A 13,605-nucleotide genomic window follows, 5' to 3' on the forward strand; every position below is an offset into this window, starting at 1 on the left:
CCAACCCGCAGGATAAACGAAATAATAACCAAAAAAAAAAGGCATTTTTTTTATTCTTACTTTTGTTTTTGTATGCGGAGACAATAATCTGGGATAGATCTGCGTGTAAACTGTCATTTCCACGAACTCATAATGTGAATAATTCACTTTGTACTGAGTTATCCTGATTCTGTAATATCCAAGCACAATGTCGCGAGTTCCTTATTAACATTCTTACACTTCTCATGATGGACAATTGTTTATTTCCTTAGTTCAAAGGACTAAGTGTGGCATCTCTTTCTACTGCACACAAGCCAGACACAGCTCAACATGAAAGTATTTGCTAGGTTGTTTGCTCCCCCCCCCCCATTTATGACTGATCAACAATCAAGAAACTGGATCACTTCATACCTTAAAAAAAAGAAAGAAAAGAAAAGACACTCAGACTTTAGTGAAGATCTCTTTTATTGTTAGTCAAAAGAGGCTACAGTATGTTAGCATCACCAGCAGTGATATGTTTCCATGCTGCATTCAGATTAGAGCATCGCAGATGAATGTTTTAAGGACAGTTTGAGATTAGAAAAAGAGGAAAGGCCACAGATTGGTCGAGTCAGCTCCAATTTTACATGCTAGTCTAGTCAAAAATGGCTGTTTCTCCTTTGTCACTGACTGAAAGAAATGAAAACAGTTGATCCCAGATAATAGAAGCACAGATTATATCTGCCAGTTCATGTTATATATGGATTGTACGGCTATCCAAGCAGAGTAAAGCCGAAACCCAAGCCCTAAACATGAAGCCCTCAAAGCAGTAATGTGAGTGTGTGAGTATAACATGGATCAAAATGGTATCAACAGGAACCTTAAAGCCAGAATAGGTTTTCTATTATTGTGGACTAGGGTCTGTTGGTTTTATATTTATGTCTGATCTGTTGTGTTCCAGGCTCCCACCTAACAGAGGAGACAAGAGCAAACTGTCATATAATTGATTTACTTGATTTAGTCAAAATATAATTAAGCACAAGTTTTTAAAAAGTGTAATAAGGCATATAGTGCATTCCGTTGACTTTTTGGGTGGCTGCTCCTCTCACTTGCTGGCTTTTCCTGTGAACTGTGAATAGCTTTCTAAGGTAAAGTCTGCAGAAACTGGGCTTAAGGATGGTGTACATGGAGGAGTTTAAACGTCTACCAGTGAGCCCTCACACATTTAACACAAGCACAACTCAAAGGTTTGTGAGCGTGGACGCTGGGATTGAGCCAAAGGTGTCATTTTTATGTGTGCACTTCAAACTGAAAGTGGCAATGCTACAACAGAAAAATCATTAAAGAGTGTAGAAACTATGCTGTAGAGCTCTGCAATGTAGAAATACTGACTGATTGGAAAGTTTGAGTGAGTTTTAGATGAAAGACAAGTTGAAAGCTAAAGTTTTCAGCGCCTACCACACATTTTCCATCAGAGAAACTCTACTGAAGTAAGGTCACTTTGAGTTTACGTGGTCCAAGAAAGCTTTGGCTTCACTAATGTGCCCTACAGCCAAACTCTTTCCAAAGTTTACCTCTTTGATCAAATAAAACTAAACAGGGTCACATTTAGGCACTAACAGGCTCCACAATCACACCTCTGCCTCTGAGACTGGGAGACCCCGATGCTGTGCTGCACGTGGCCTCGAAATGCCACTCTGCTGCTCTGAGCCCCACAGGCCTGTCTTCTCTCTCCTCGCCAAACTTAAAAATGCTGCAGGTAGAAATCTGCTCAGTCGTCTTCTTTCTCAGCCACTTTCCTAGCCTCGGTATCTGGCTTTCTGTCAGCGGAGTTGGATTCAGCTCCTCCTCCTCCTCCTCCTGCAGCACGGTTGCGGCTTCTGGCACCTGGCTGGTACAGCTGAATAGCAGGCCGGTCCTGATACAGAGAAAGAGCAGGCTCAGAAACACAACTGGATGAAATTGTGTGATGATTTAAGACCTACGGGCAGTTACCTTATTTCGTAGCCGCTCTCTTTTCCCACCCTCCTCCTTCTTGTTGTCTTTAGCAGGCTTCTCTGGCTTCTCAGTGTGTGGGGAGTCTGGCATGTTTTCACCCTTCTTCTTCTCCAAGGCTTTATCTTTTTTAACCTCCTCCTCCCGCTTCTTGAAGGAGTTGTCTCCATCCTGTTGTTCCCTTCTTCTCCGACGCTCCTCATCCTGTCGCTTGAGGCGTTCCCTCTCTTTCTGCCGACGCTCCTTCTCCCGCTCTCGGTCACGGTCTCTGTCTCGATCCGTGTCGCGCTCCCTGAACTCCTTCCGCCCATCTTCGTCCCCTCTGTGGGAAAAGCACAAGTTTGACTGAACCTATAAGGGACCATGGAGGCTCTTTTATGACAAGAGATTTTCACTATATGAAAGTAAGTATTGAGCCACCTCTTAATTAAAATCCAGTAGCAAACCATGTAGTCTGCCTTAACAAACATTTATTTAAAAAAACAAAATAAAAACCACACTAACAACAACAGTCTTCCTGTGGAACTCTTCCTACATTTTCCACAAACAACTGTAAGTAGTGCTATTGCAGAGTCGAAGTATTAAATAACCACATCAACTCAACCACAAAGTGACAGATCAGGTGAAGGCAAAGAGAGAGTGTCAACATGTTTTGCTGACTCAATACCCACAGAGCTCAAACCTCCTCTGGCATTAACATCAACACAAAAACTGTGCACCGGGAGTTTGGTTGAATGGATTTCCATGGCCAAGCAGCTGCATGACATCTTCCAAAGCCTTCATATATCCCTAATCTCAACTGCTCACAAATGCTCTTCTGGATGAATGTGCAAAAACTGACCACAGAGACACTTCAAGTCTTTTAGAAAACCTTTTTAGAAGAGTGGACTCTATGGACGCCTATGGGTTTAGAAAAACAGGCTGATCACTCTGTGTTGTAGCAGTGTAAAACAGACCCGGTCGCAGATTAGAATCAAGGATGAAAACATTTATTTTATGTGACTGTGCGGTGCATTTTGTGTTGCTGTAACTTTAACTGAATGCCTTTCCTCAGTGGTGTTAAGATGACTCAGAAGAAGAACGACGACCAAAAAAAAAAAAAAAAAAAAAAAAAAAAAAAAAAGGCACCTTTGTAAAAATGTAAATGTAATGTGTGTGTGTTTTTTTTTTAAATGTGCAAGAATTAAATGTGTTTCTCAGGCCAGCATTAAAATATTAATAAATAGAACAGACAGTAATTATTTTAATCTAAAAATCGCATAATAAAAACACAAGCTGATAAAGTGCAGAGGACAAATTATGGCACCGAGTTCATGAGAATCATAGCTTTACAGAAGCAGCTGCACTTTAGGATTATCGTACAGGCTGTGAAGCTATGCAGTCCTCTGCCTGAGGGGAGGGCGGTAAACGGTTAATATAAATGTCCTCTAAAGAAGGAGAGCTGCTACAAGTCACTTTTCAGGCAGATTTATCAAATCTTTACAGTGTGTTTTTATTGCCCCCAGAGCAGTTGCCATACCAAACAATTATACAGTATGTCAAGATGCTCTCCAGCACACAATAAAGAAGTCAGCACAGCTGCACCAAGGCCAGTCTGCTTCAGCTTCTTCATAAAGAAAAACAAAACAAAACAAACGAAACAGCTCTTTGTGAGCGTTCTGATAATACTGACCACATTTGTGGTTCATGTAAGGTTACTGGACATACGCAGAACCAGAGCCACAAGCTCAAGTTTCTCCAGGAATGAAACCTGTGATCTCTCCTCCTAAAGTCCACCACAATCCCTTTCGTATTCCCCACACTGATGCACACATTGTTTGCATCACACCTGCCAACAAATTCTTCCACCTGTCTACCGTACATTGCTGGAGATCAGACCAATGACGATTGTGCCATCTATAAATTTCATCACATGAATGCCTGGATATTTTGAGGAGCAATCGCGTGTAAGCAGTATGTACAGTAGAAGGCTCAAGAGACACCATGGATCTTGACTAACCCATTAATCTACTAGTAGTGTAGGAAATGTGATGCTAAACCTCAAAATGATTAAAACAGTATCTATGATAGATAAAGGAAATGGTATGGTTATGATAAGCATAAACAGACCCATTAAAAATAAAGTATTCTGGTATTAATTATAATGGGATCAACCTAAAATAGCTTGTTCACTTGAGGGTGAATGTATTTGGACAATTAAAAGAAGAGTGAAGAACTAACTTCCTTCCTCGATCCTCCTTGTGCTCGATGTTCTGACGTCTCTTATGATCAGAACCTCCCAAAGATCTGTCCTCTCTATTTGGCTTCTCTGGTTTCTTGGACTTCTCTTTTGGCTTCTCCGGTTCACCTTCATCTCTTCTCTCTGGCTTCTTCAGGAGCTACAACAGTAAAAATAAACACACATTAAGTACTGAGAGTTGGACACAGTTTCGAACTGCTTCTTTCAACTACTGCACACACCTTTATCTTTGGCTCGTCTTTAGCTTGGTCCTTGTCCTTCTCCTGCGGTTTCTCGAGCTTCTTCATCTTCTCTGCCTCTTTGCGTTTCCTCCTCTCCTCCTCCCTCCACTTACGACGCTCCTCATCACGCAGACGTTTGCGCTCGAGTTCCCTCCTTCTTCGCTCTTCTTTCTTCTCCTCCCTGAGTCTCTGTAGAACATTAAAACAAAATGTGTGAGGCCAGCCTCCAGCAATGTATACACATCTCGACCTGAACTTATTTACCTGTTTATTCTTCAGGAAGTCCAGCAGAGGAGTTGTTTTTTTTGCTTGAACAAAGGAAATGATAAAAATTATTCATTGTGCAGTGCGTTTGTTTGAAAACTACCAGTATTTGACTGCTAAACATACCAACGAGTTCCTTTGATTTAGCTTCAATCTCCTCCAACAGGGTCTCAGGTGTGGACGTTAGCTTCTCGTCGTCCCCGTTGTAATATTCAAGGAACTTTTTGTAATCTGGATCTTAAAAGAATCAAATGAAACACAAATAAACACATTAATGATTATAGCAAGACTGCTTTTTCTGTATCTTTATATGTCTTTATAAGTGTTCCTAAATTGCACTTAAAGCAGACCTATAATGCTTTTCCTTATTTTCTGACATACTGCGTTACAATATATGAATTGTATTTATCAAAGGGTAAATATATTTACCTTCGACAATTGTTCCACACTTTGCATCCTTTTTTTTACTTCTTTTCTTGGCAGTTTTTTGAAAAGGTGCAAATTCCACAATGGCAGGATACTCCTGACCTGTTCGTAAACATCATGTGGAAAAAGATGAAACTTCGGGTCCTTCCTACAGAAATCTTTAAATCTGTTTAGTAACTTCTTCCCTGTTTTATACCTCTGTTGTCAATGAATACATATCCATCAAAGCGATCTCTGAAGAGCACTATATCCTCTTGGTTTTTGAAGTTGATGTAAGCCCTTGCAAAGAGGTGAGGGTAAAGGCTAAAAGAGGAAAACACCTGTGTCATACATATACGAGTATATTTATCTTTTGTTAACAGTGAGGGAATCTTTACAGATAAACTCACCTCGTGTCGTTAGAGAAGAACTCCAAATAGTCCACCTCTGGGAGCGGTTGCAGTTGCTCCTCCAGCTCCTCTTTGGTGAGACTTGGTGGTAGTCGTCTGATCACAATCTATTTAATAAAAAAAAAAAAAAAAATCATAGGTGAAGTTATTATCTGGAGAACAAAGTTGGGGCTGATAAACAGATTTCTTAAGTTCACGTGCATTCTATCATTATACACGTGAAACATGATGAAACACTACAACATGAAAAATAGTGCAATTTTATAAACCTGGCGGTTCATAGCAACATGAGCTAACGCAGCTAGCAAGTTTTACCTTTGTCATGGCCTCCTTCTTTTCCTTGGACTTCTCCGTCTTCTCTCCATCTTCATACTTTATCTCCACCCTTTTCTCCTTCGGTCGAGTGTTTTCTTTGTCTTCCTTCATTGCAGAAAACTTTACTTAATCCTGGACTTGGGTCTCATCTCATTCAGCTGACTTGTTTACCTTTCAGCGAGTTAGCCTCTGCTAGTGAACGAACTAACTGGAACTTCCTCACTGACGGTTAGCGCTGCGTTTAGTATCAGCGCCGGAGTGGGGCGCTGTACATGAACTCAATCGTGCCTAGGCAATTAATTTAATAACTAGAATATATTTTATTTTGTTTTATTTATAGTCTTAATTAGTTTGTCCATGAAAGGAATTATTCTGAATGGTTTCTTATTTGCTATTAGAAAGAAATGGTGCTAGCGTGAGCCAAAAAGAGCTTCCGCCTTTCAGCTACACTTCAAATTAAAAGCTTACTCGTCGTGTAAACACTTAAGTCATGTTTGGCGATTTCCAGACAAAAAACAAAACAAAACAAACGAACGAAAGAAAATTAAATAAACAGGATATATATATATATATATATATATATATATATATATATATATATATGTATATATATATATATATATATATATATATATGTATATATAAAGATTGCTTAACTGAAAATAATTGCCTTCCATAATTCAAAATGCTTCTTCAGAGATCGCTTTGCTGGTAAGTCGATTTTTTGGTGGGGAGGAGACTAACCCTAAACTCAAATTTTTGAGATAATAACGAAAAGGGGAAACGTTGACCTATAGATAGCTAAACAAACGTTTTTTAAGTTTTTTTTTCCAGTGACAAGTGTCCATTTAAAAAAATTAACATATAATTTGAATTATGATAGAATTTTTAACACTTTTTTTTCCTCCCCACATATCCATGTCCGATCGGTTTCGTCTTTTGACTGTAAAAGCATAATTTAATCATCGATTTAAAATTACGATCAAAATGAATTGTTGAATTGAAGTGTTTTATTTTGAAAATCTTCAACAGGAAGTTCTTCTCTTGTCCTGGAAGAGGAACGTAGGTCGTCCTGACGGTCGACATTTTGCTACTTTCTGGGATAAATAAACAGCGTTAGGTAGGTTTTGGGGCAACTTTGTTGTCCTCGAAGTTGCTCTTTGTCCCCTGACAGTTAAACGCTGTAATCATGTGGTATGAAATTCTGCCCGGACTCGGCGTCATGGCCGTGTGTCTGATCATTCCCGGTGTCGCCACCGCGCAGATCCACAAGTTCACTAACGGAGGAAAGGTGAGGACGCAGGCGCTGCCAGTAGGTTCTCGTGTTGTGTACCAGACTGCTGGATTATAAAGAGTGTGTTTTTCCCCCGCAGGAGAAAAGGATTGCTCGGGTTCCGTGGCAGTGGTATCTCATGGACAGAGATAAGCGAGTGTCAGGAACCGGACGCCACTTTGACTCCAAGGTTAGCTTCCTTCTGCCCATAATAACTAAAAGTAATGCTAATGAATAACAAAGTGTCCAACTTGGAACTACTTTACAGCCTTTCTCTGAGACTACAACTACATATAAATACAAAAGTCGCTTAAACTGCTCGACAGTAGTGTGCACAGTTTCAGAAAAAGCAGTATGTGCAAATACGGTGCACTTTCAAAACCCTAGTTTTGTTTCAGTCAGGCATTTCATGGAGGCACACCAATGTCCACATTCACAGAAAAAAAAAAAAACACTGTATATCATGTGACTCATCTGTGTATATTCTTTTAATTATAAAGGCATTCTTGGTAGCACATTTGCACTATCTGGGGTGCATCTGTACTACCTCCACGCCATCAATCAGATCCTTTTATGTGTACAAACACAGTGCATTTGAATATCACTCATTATTGTTTTGCCTCCCTTGGACTTGTCTCAGCACACCAGCATGCCATTTTTTTTGGGGGGGGGGGATATCGAAATGATTTCTTTTTTCCTTTTCCTTAAGCTGTAGTATCTTTAAGATCATTCATCTGATTGGAGTAGTTTTATGGGAATCTGTGTTACAAATTTGAACCCTCTATCTTTGAAACTGTTCATCTAAAAACTTTCAAATATTTGTAATGCAATCAAATTTTCAAGCTAATTGGGTTTCTCAGAATGTGATGTTTAACTTCAACAACACTTTAGAAATTCCATATTCCTGAAGTCAAGACAACAGATATTTGGCCTAAAAAATTGAATGACGTAGCTTAAATAGTTCTCTGGATTGGTGCATTTTCAAATGGCTATAACTTCATTACAAAATAATTTTTATCGAAACGTGTCCTATAATGATACTTTAACCTAAACTATATAATTATGCAAAGTGATCATCCCAACATGCTCTATGCTAAATAACCCAATGCCATGCTTTAGCCTTTTATATAGTAAGTACCACACGGTGGTCTTCCTTGTTCTCGGTCATCAGGTAACACCGATGGCGGTGTTAGTCTTGTGTAGAGCATAAAAGGAGACCTAAAGTCCATAAAATGTGTTTTTAGCTTAACTGAACACAATGGCTGCTCATGTATAACTACTTTTAATCCTTATTTATTTCGCTTTTCCTCACCAGGGACTTGAGAACATTCACTGACGAGGAACCCGGAGAGACCCAAGAGAAGAAAGTTCTTTGTTGTACATTAAAAGATTATATTTAACATTCAGCTGTTTGTGTTTTTCAGTCTTTTAAGATGGGTGATTAAACTCTTCCACACACTGGGAATCTTGTGAGGCTTCTTATATTGATTTCTACCAGTAACAGAAGAGAGAAGGAGTGTAGTTACTATTTTATTTTATTACATCTGCTTACATGTTGACAGGTTTACTGGACTTGAGATGTCTCACAGTACCTGCTGTTACCATTTAGCTGTAATACGCCTTCCTGCAGCATCACGTTAACTGTAACTAACTCTATTGTTCCAAGTAGCTTCAAAAAACAACTATTGACAAAAACTAAAAGACGTGATTAGTCCATACATTTTTTTTTTTTCAGTGCAGTTCATTAATTTCTTTCAGTCTGGGATTAGGTTTAATCCAAGTTGTGGAAACATGATGTCAATGTTTTCTCAGTGTTTCTTTCAAACCACCGTCACAGGCAACCTGTGGTGGATGCTCAGGTGATATTAACTAATAAAAAAAACAGCAAATGCAGGAAAAAAATATTTTGTTTCTTACAAAAATGTTCATTTAAAAAAGCACTAATTGAAATGCTGTAAAAAGTAAAGAATTCAAAAAACTCCTGTAAGAAAAAAAACAATAGTTCTGTATTAGCAATTTATAGAAATTTCTTTCTCACGCCAGTGAAAAACATCTTAAAAGTCATAAGACTTTCAACTTGTAAATAAATAAAGGTTTATAAACAGCTGAAGTAAATGCACACTGTGGCCACTGATTCACTATAAAGAAGCTGAAACAATTGCTAAAGATATTTGGGGGTCACTGTGGCTAAAAACCAGTCAAGTATGGGCACCACTTTAGGTCAATGAGTGAGCAGGTGATCACATGTCACATGGTCAGAGTGCAGTGTCCCTCCTCACTTTTCTTTCTTTCCACTAAAGGCAAACATGCCCAAAAAAATCAATATGAACAAAATTTCCACCTCACCTTTCCAAAAGTCGGCCATTGTTTTTACATTTATTTGACCTGTACCATATCCAGTGATAAACTGCAATATTGATACTATGTGTATTTTCTGAGGCAGAGACTTGTCTGTGATGTCACAGATTTTACCACTACAAATATATATTATTTTGAAATGAAAAAAACAAAACAAAACATGCTTGGAACAAAGTAGACTTTTGCTTTAGACTGTGGACTTGAAATGGTGGTAAAATTAATTTGGCGGCACTTTTAAAGACAGCTTGAACTTTTTTTCAGTACTGAAATTTTCATGTGGTTCCTGTTCTTAAGTAGCTATTTGCTCAGATATTTGCTCAAAAACACTGGCAGATTTATTTTTAATATTCAGAGTTTGATGGTAAATTTTTTGCCAAGTTTTCTTAAATATGCTACAATTAACTCGTCACAAAAAATGATCAGTTATTTAGTTTAAAAAAAAAGCCTTTATTTAAGTGTTTCACTCAGATGAGGTCCTGCACTTTAAAACAATAATACTACAAACTGCTCTTTTTTTCTAAATGGTTTTCTACTCTTGATGCATTTATCACTTATAGTAGAACTCCCGGCAAGAACAGAAAGAAATAATAAAATGGCAACAAGATATGATAGTGAAAATTTATTTAACATTCTGGTTGGGAGCATTTGAAAACATTTACAAGAGACGGATAAAAAAGGGAAGGAGAATACAACTGAATACTTCTCAGACACATTTTTACAGTTAAAACACTCCTGCACTGTACACTCGATTCAAACTGAGAGAGAAAAAAAAAAGCTTTACGCCTCATGTCACTAAACAACAAGTAAAGGTTCCAATAACAGGAGACAGAAACTGGTCGTTCACTTCTCCTCCTTGCCTTTGGTTTTCCTGTACACCATCTCCCTGAAGCTCGACAGGATCTTGCTCTCTCTCTTTCTCCTCTCCTCCTGGTTGAACGATGCCAGGGCTCTCTTTTCGTCTGCGCTGTAGATCTGGTTTTCCTTTCTCAGACGCACAGCCTCCATACGACGATGTCTGCGGGGCGAAAAATTTGTCAATATTACGGGAAGAAAAGCTGAACACGCTCCTGGATCTGCTCAACTCAATCCAGCCTAGAGCACAAGCTAAAGCAAATGTTACAATGTGCAGAGATTAGTAAAGAAATTAAACAACATTTTGAAGCATTTGGTAACTTTTGCTGCACATATATGTTTTGAGGTTTGGTTTAAAATCAACTGGAAATGCCACATTTTCACTGATTCCTTTACTTAACCCATGTTTTAACTCACCATATAGAGCCTCTGCTGGGAGAACACATTTTATATGTTGTTGTTAAAGTGTGCCTCATTAAAACTACTAAATCAAGAACCGCCTTTTTACGGAAATCTGCGTGTATTAATGTAGTAATGCAGAAAATGTTAAATCCAGATGGTGACTTTTGTTTTGGCCAGGCAGTGGACTTGTGAAAAGAATCTTCACTACAAAATCGTGTTGATTTGTTTAATATGTTTGCATGAATCGGACCACAGCTGAGGTGAAAATTTTCCATTTTCTAAACATTACGTACCTGCTGCCACTCATGACGTAACCAGACTTCTCAAAGTTTGCGATCTCATCGCTGGTGAGACCGATCTCTCCTCTTCTTGGGATACGTTTGCCAGCTTTCACGTACTCTGCCATGGCAGCACCTTCACCTGGCAACAGGGCATGACCGAAACTGGAGGAAGGAGAAAAGAAAAAGAAGCTTTTATCAAAAATTCTGCCAAATGATTTAAACAAGTTGTGTAGTGGAAATGCTTAACAGAGTCTGTCTTATTTTGTCACATCTGATAAACTGAATCATAGTGATTTCCATTTTTTATAGCCTAAATAAAACTGAAAGAACCAATCAATAATCAGCAATCTTCAATAATGTCAACTCTACTATCGCTTTTTAAAAAAAAATCCCAGTCTTCAAGCTCACCATTTAGCTAGCAAGTTTGAAAATACACAGCCTGCCTCTGTTATTTTTTTCTGTTTTCAGACATTTAATCAGTTTTCTGTACTGTACAGGTATGCTCCACTGTAAACAGCAGTTGTGTTTTGGAATAGAATACAAACTACATTAGGATTAGATGCTCTCCCTGTTTGTTAATGCAGGAATTAACACAAACAGAGACTCACTCCAAAGGTCGATCGTTCTGAGACATGTGAGTGAGAGGAGCTTCGGGGCCGACGACATGCTCATCAATGGAGGTTTTCTCCACCCACAACACCCCATTGGGATCTTCCTCCTCTTCCTCCTCTGAGGCCTCGCTGCTGGAGTCGCTGCTGGACTCCTTCCGGCTTTTCTTCGCCTTCTTCTTCTTGGACTTCTTAGACCTGACGAGAAACGGGATGCTTGGTGAGTCAAATGGGCTGTTACCATGTCAACAGAGCTGGTGCACAGCTTTGTATCAGAACATACTTTTTGCTCTTCTTTTTCTTTTTCTTCTTCTTTATTTCTTCTTCTGAAACACAAAAACAAAACAGTTAAACTGATGAATCTGATTAGAGAAAAAAAAAAAAAAAAAAGGGTGCTTTTCGTTCATCTTACCATCCGAATCTGATTCAAGCTCACTGTCCTCTGAGTGCTTTTTGTTCTTTCTCTTCTTGGACTTCTTCTTCTTTTTCTTTTTCTTCTTCTTCTCTTCTGATAATAACAGACAGAATGGTTTTGTTATAAATTCACAGAAAACGTTGCATTGCTGTAATTTATATGTGTCCACACTCTGTGTACCTTCTGTGCTTGATTCTGAACTGCTGTTTTTCTCATCTTCTTCAACTGGTGTGAACTCATCGGAGCTGATGGAGGGGAAAAAAATACAGAAAAGAATTTTTGATACCTGAAAATAAGACAGAACAACGCCTGATGTCTCTGCCAGGGTGCCAACAGGTATGACACATCAAGATCTTTTAAATAACCGCTTAAATAAAATTTAACAGGAAAAGTAAGATTAAAAAGGTGAAAAATTGGTTGAATGAAGTCATTGTGAAATAGAAACTCTTACGGTGATGAGACTAAAAACATCTAAGACCAAGACACACAGAATTTAAGCCAGTTTTAATTAAAAAAGAAACTTTTACAAATAAATATGACCGTTTTAAGGACCTGTGTCTCCACAAACCCAACACAAAATTAACAGTATGTTCCTCACTTACTCTGGCTCTTTCACTCTGGGTGAATATCCCCAAACTTCAGGACAACCCAGCTCGCCGATCCTCTCCCTCTCCTGCAGACGCCTAAAACATAAGTTTGCAAAAACAAAAAGGTGTTTTTAACTGAAATGTCAAACTACACTTAGATTAGCTGCAAATCAAAGGAGGACAGCTTCCATCTGTTTGGTTTTTGGTAACAGATACATTGAAGAGCCCTCCACCTCCAGTTCACTGTTCATCTGAAGTGGTGGCACGTCATAAAATGCACCAATAGGCACGTGTACCTGAGGACTGATTTGTATTATGGGAATTGCAGGGTTCAGGCTTTGATAGCTTTTCACAGTGATGTTGGACTTTTCATACCTGGCGATAAAAGCCTCTTGTCTCTGCCGCTGAGCGTCGTCCCTCTGCTGCTCGTAGTAATAATCATCCTTGAGGCCGCCGTGTTTTCCCGGAGGCTCGGACCAGTGATTGCTGTGGTTGTGACTGCTGTTGTTGTTGTTGTTATGGCGCTCCCTGGACCGGGACCTTGATCTTGATCTGGATCTGGACCTGGAGCGGCTACGATGAGGGCTTCCTATACGGATCCGTCTAATGTTTCTGGCCTCTTTGAACCGACGCTCCCGTTCCTCGCGCTCCCTCTCCCGGTTGCGCGGCTTAGGGAGTTTGGGTCCGAAGCTGTCCGGAGACAAGCTCCGGTCGCGGCTGTCGCTGCGATGGCGACTGCGGGAGCGGGTCCGAGGTCTACGGGCCCGAGGACTGCGTGACTCCCCATCGCCGTCAGAGCTCGATCGATCCGACAGAGGCATGTCCTCTGACCGCAAGAGACTCACTACAGAACGGGGTAAAAAGTAATTAATTTCAATCAGTATCTAAGGGTAGATTTAAAAGATGTCGCACTCAGTTTATCTTCTTCTCCTTACGCAGAGAGAGCGTTTAATAACAGGAAGTACTGGTTGGTCCGTCCCAAAAAAGAATCCGACGTCACATGTCATCCAGAAGAGTTCCCA

General features: G+C 39.5%; 3 protein-coding genes across 4 annotated transcripts; 1 reads left to right on the forward strand and 2 right to left on the reverse strand.

The window, feature by feature from the left end:
• Positions 1-426: 426 nt before the first annotated feature.
• upf3b (UPF3B regulator of nonsense mediated mRNA decay) lies at positions 427-6,235 on the reverse strand. The gene is made up of 10 exons (XM_003445200.5): positions 5,808-6,235; positions 5,493-5,599; positions 5,300-5,406; positions 5,107-5,205; positions 4,804-4,914; positions 4,678-4,721; positions 4,414-4,602; positions 4,174-4,331; positions 1,954-2,275; positions 427-1,876 (listed from the first exon to the last, which is right to left on the reverse strand). Exons 1-10 carry the CDS (start codon positions 5,916-5,918, stop codon positions 1,730-1,732), a joined length of 1,395 nt encoding a protein of 464 aa, XP_003445248.1. The 5' UTR covers positions 5,919-6,235; the 3' UTR covers positions 427-1,729.
• A 604-nt stretch (positions 6,236-6,839) lies between these two features.
• Positions 6,840-8,545, forward strand: ndufa1 (NADH:ubiquinone oxidoreductase subunit A1). The gene is made up of 3 exons (XM_003445198.2): positions 6,840-7,098; positions 7,181-7,270; positions 8,396-8,545. The coding sequence occupies exons 1-3, from the start codon at positions 6,997-6,999 to the stop codon at positions 8,414-8,416; spliced, it is 213 nt and encodes a 70-aa protein (XP_003445246.1). The 5' UTR covers positions 6,840-6,996; the 3' UTR covers positions 8,417-8,545.
• Positions 8,546-10,042: 1,497 nt separating this feature from the next.
• nkap (NFKB activating protein) lies at positions 10,043-13,580 on the reverse strand. Of its 2 annotated transcripts, none has more exons than XM_025910842.1 (8): positions 12,959-13,580; positions 12,599-12,679; positions 12,177-12,241; positions 11,994-12,089; positions 11,865-11,904; positions 11,582-11,779; positions 10,986-11,135; positions 10,043-10,453 (listed from the first exon to the last, which is right to left on the reverse strand). In XM_025910842.1, the coding sequence occupies exons 1-8, from the start codon at positions 13,402-13,404 to the stop codon at positions 10,279-10,281; spliced, it is 1,251 nt and encodes a 416-aa protein (XP_025766627.1). In that variant the 5' UTR covers positions 13,405-13,580; the 3' UTR covers positions 10,043-10,278. The 2 variants fall into 2 exon arrangements, with proteins under 2 accessions (XP_025766627.1, XP_025766626.1); XM_025910841.1 differs by having other exon boundaries at positions 11,865-11,907.
• Positions 13,581-13,605: the final 25 nt, after the last annotated feature.

Source organism: Oreochromis niloticus, linkage group LG2, assembly GCF_001858045.2.
Source record: "Oreochromis niloticus isolate F11D_XX linkage group LG2, O_niloticus_UMD_NMBU, whole genome shotgun sequence".
NCBI classification, from domain to species: Eukaryota; Metazoa; Chordata; class Actinopteri; order Cichliformes; family Cichlidae; genus Oreochromis; species Oreochromis niloticus.

Excerpts from the sequence above, each read along its gene's own strand:
- upf3b (XM_003445200.5), bottom strand. The coding sequence starts at position 5,918 with ATGAAGGAAGACAAAGAAAACACTCGACCGAAGGAGAAAAGGGTGGAG. Across the intron at positions 4,332-4,413 it reads AAGACGAGCCAAAGATAAAG|CTCCTGAAGAAGCCAGAGAG; the intron begins GTGTGTGCAGTA and ends TTACTGTTGTAG. Across the intron at positions 2,276-4,173 it reads AAGGAGGATCGAGGAAGGAA|AGGGGACGAAGATGGGCGGA; the intron begins GTTAGTTCTTCA and ends CTTTTCCCACAG.
- ndufa1 (XM_003445198.2), top strand. The coding sequence starts at position 6,997 with ATGTGGTATGAAATTCTGCCCGGACTCGGCGTCATGGCCGTGTGTCTG. Across the intron at positions 7,099-7,180 it reads AGTTCACTAACGGAGGAAAG|GAGAAAAGGATTGCTCGGGT; the intron begins GTGAGGACGCAG and ends TTTCCCCCGCAG. Across the intron at positions 7,271-8,395 it reads GACGCCACTTTGACTCCAAG|GGACTTGAGAACATTCACTG; the intron begins GTTAGCTTCCTT and ends TTTCCTCACCAG.
- nkap (XM_025910841.1), bottom strand. The coding sequence starts at position 13,404 with ATGCCTCTGTCGGATCGATCGAGCTCTGACGGCGATGGGGAGTCACGC. Across the intron at positions 11,908-11,993 it reads GCTTGAATCAGATTCGGATG|AAGAAGAAATAAAGAAGAAG; the intron begins GTAAGATGAACG and ends TTTGTGTTTCAG. Across the intron at positions 11,136-11,581 it reads CAGAACGATCGACCTTTGGA|TTTCGGTCATGCCCTGTTGC; the intron begins GTGAGTCTCTGT and ends TCCTTCCTCCAG.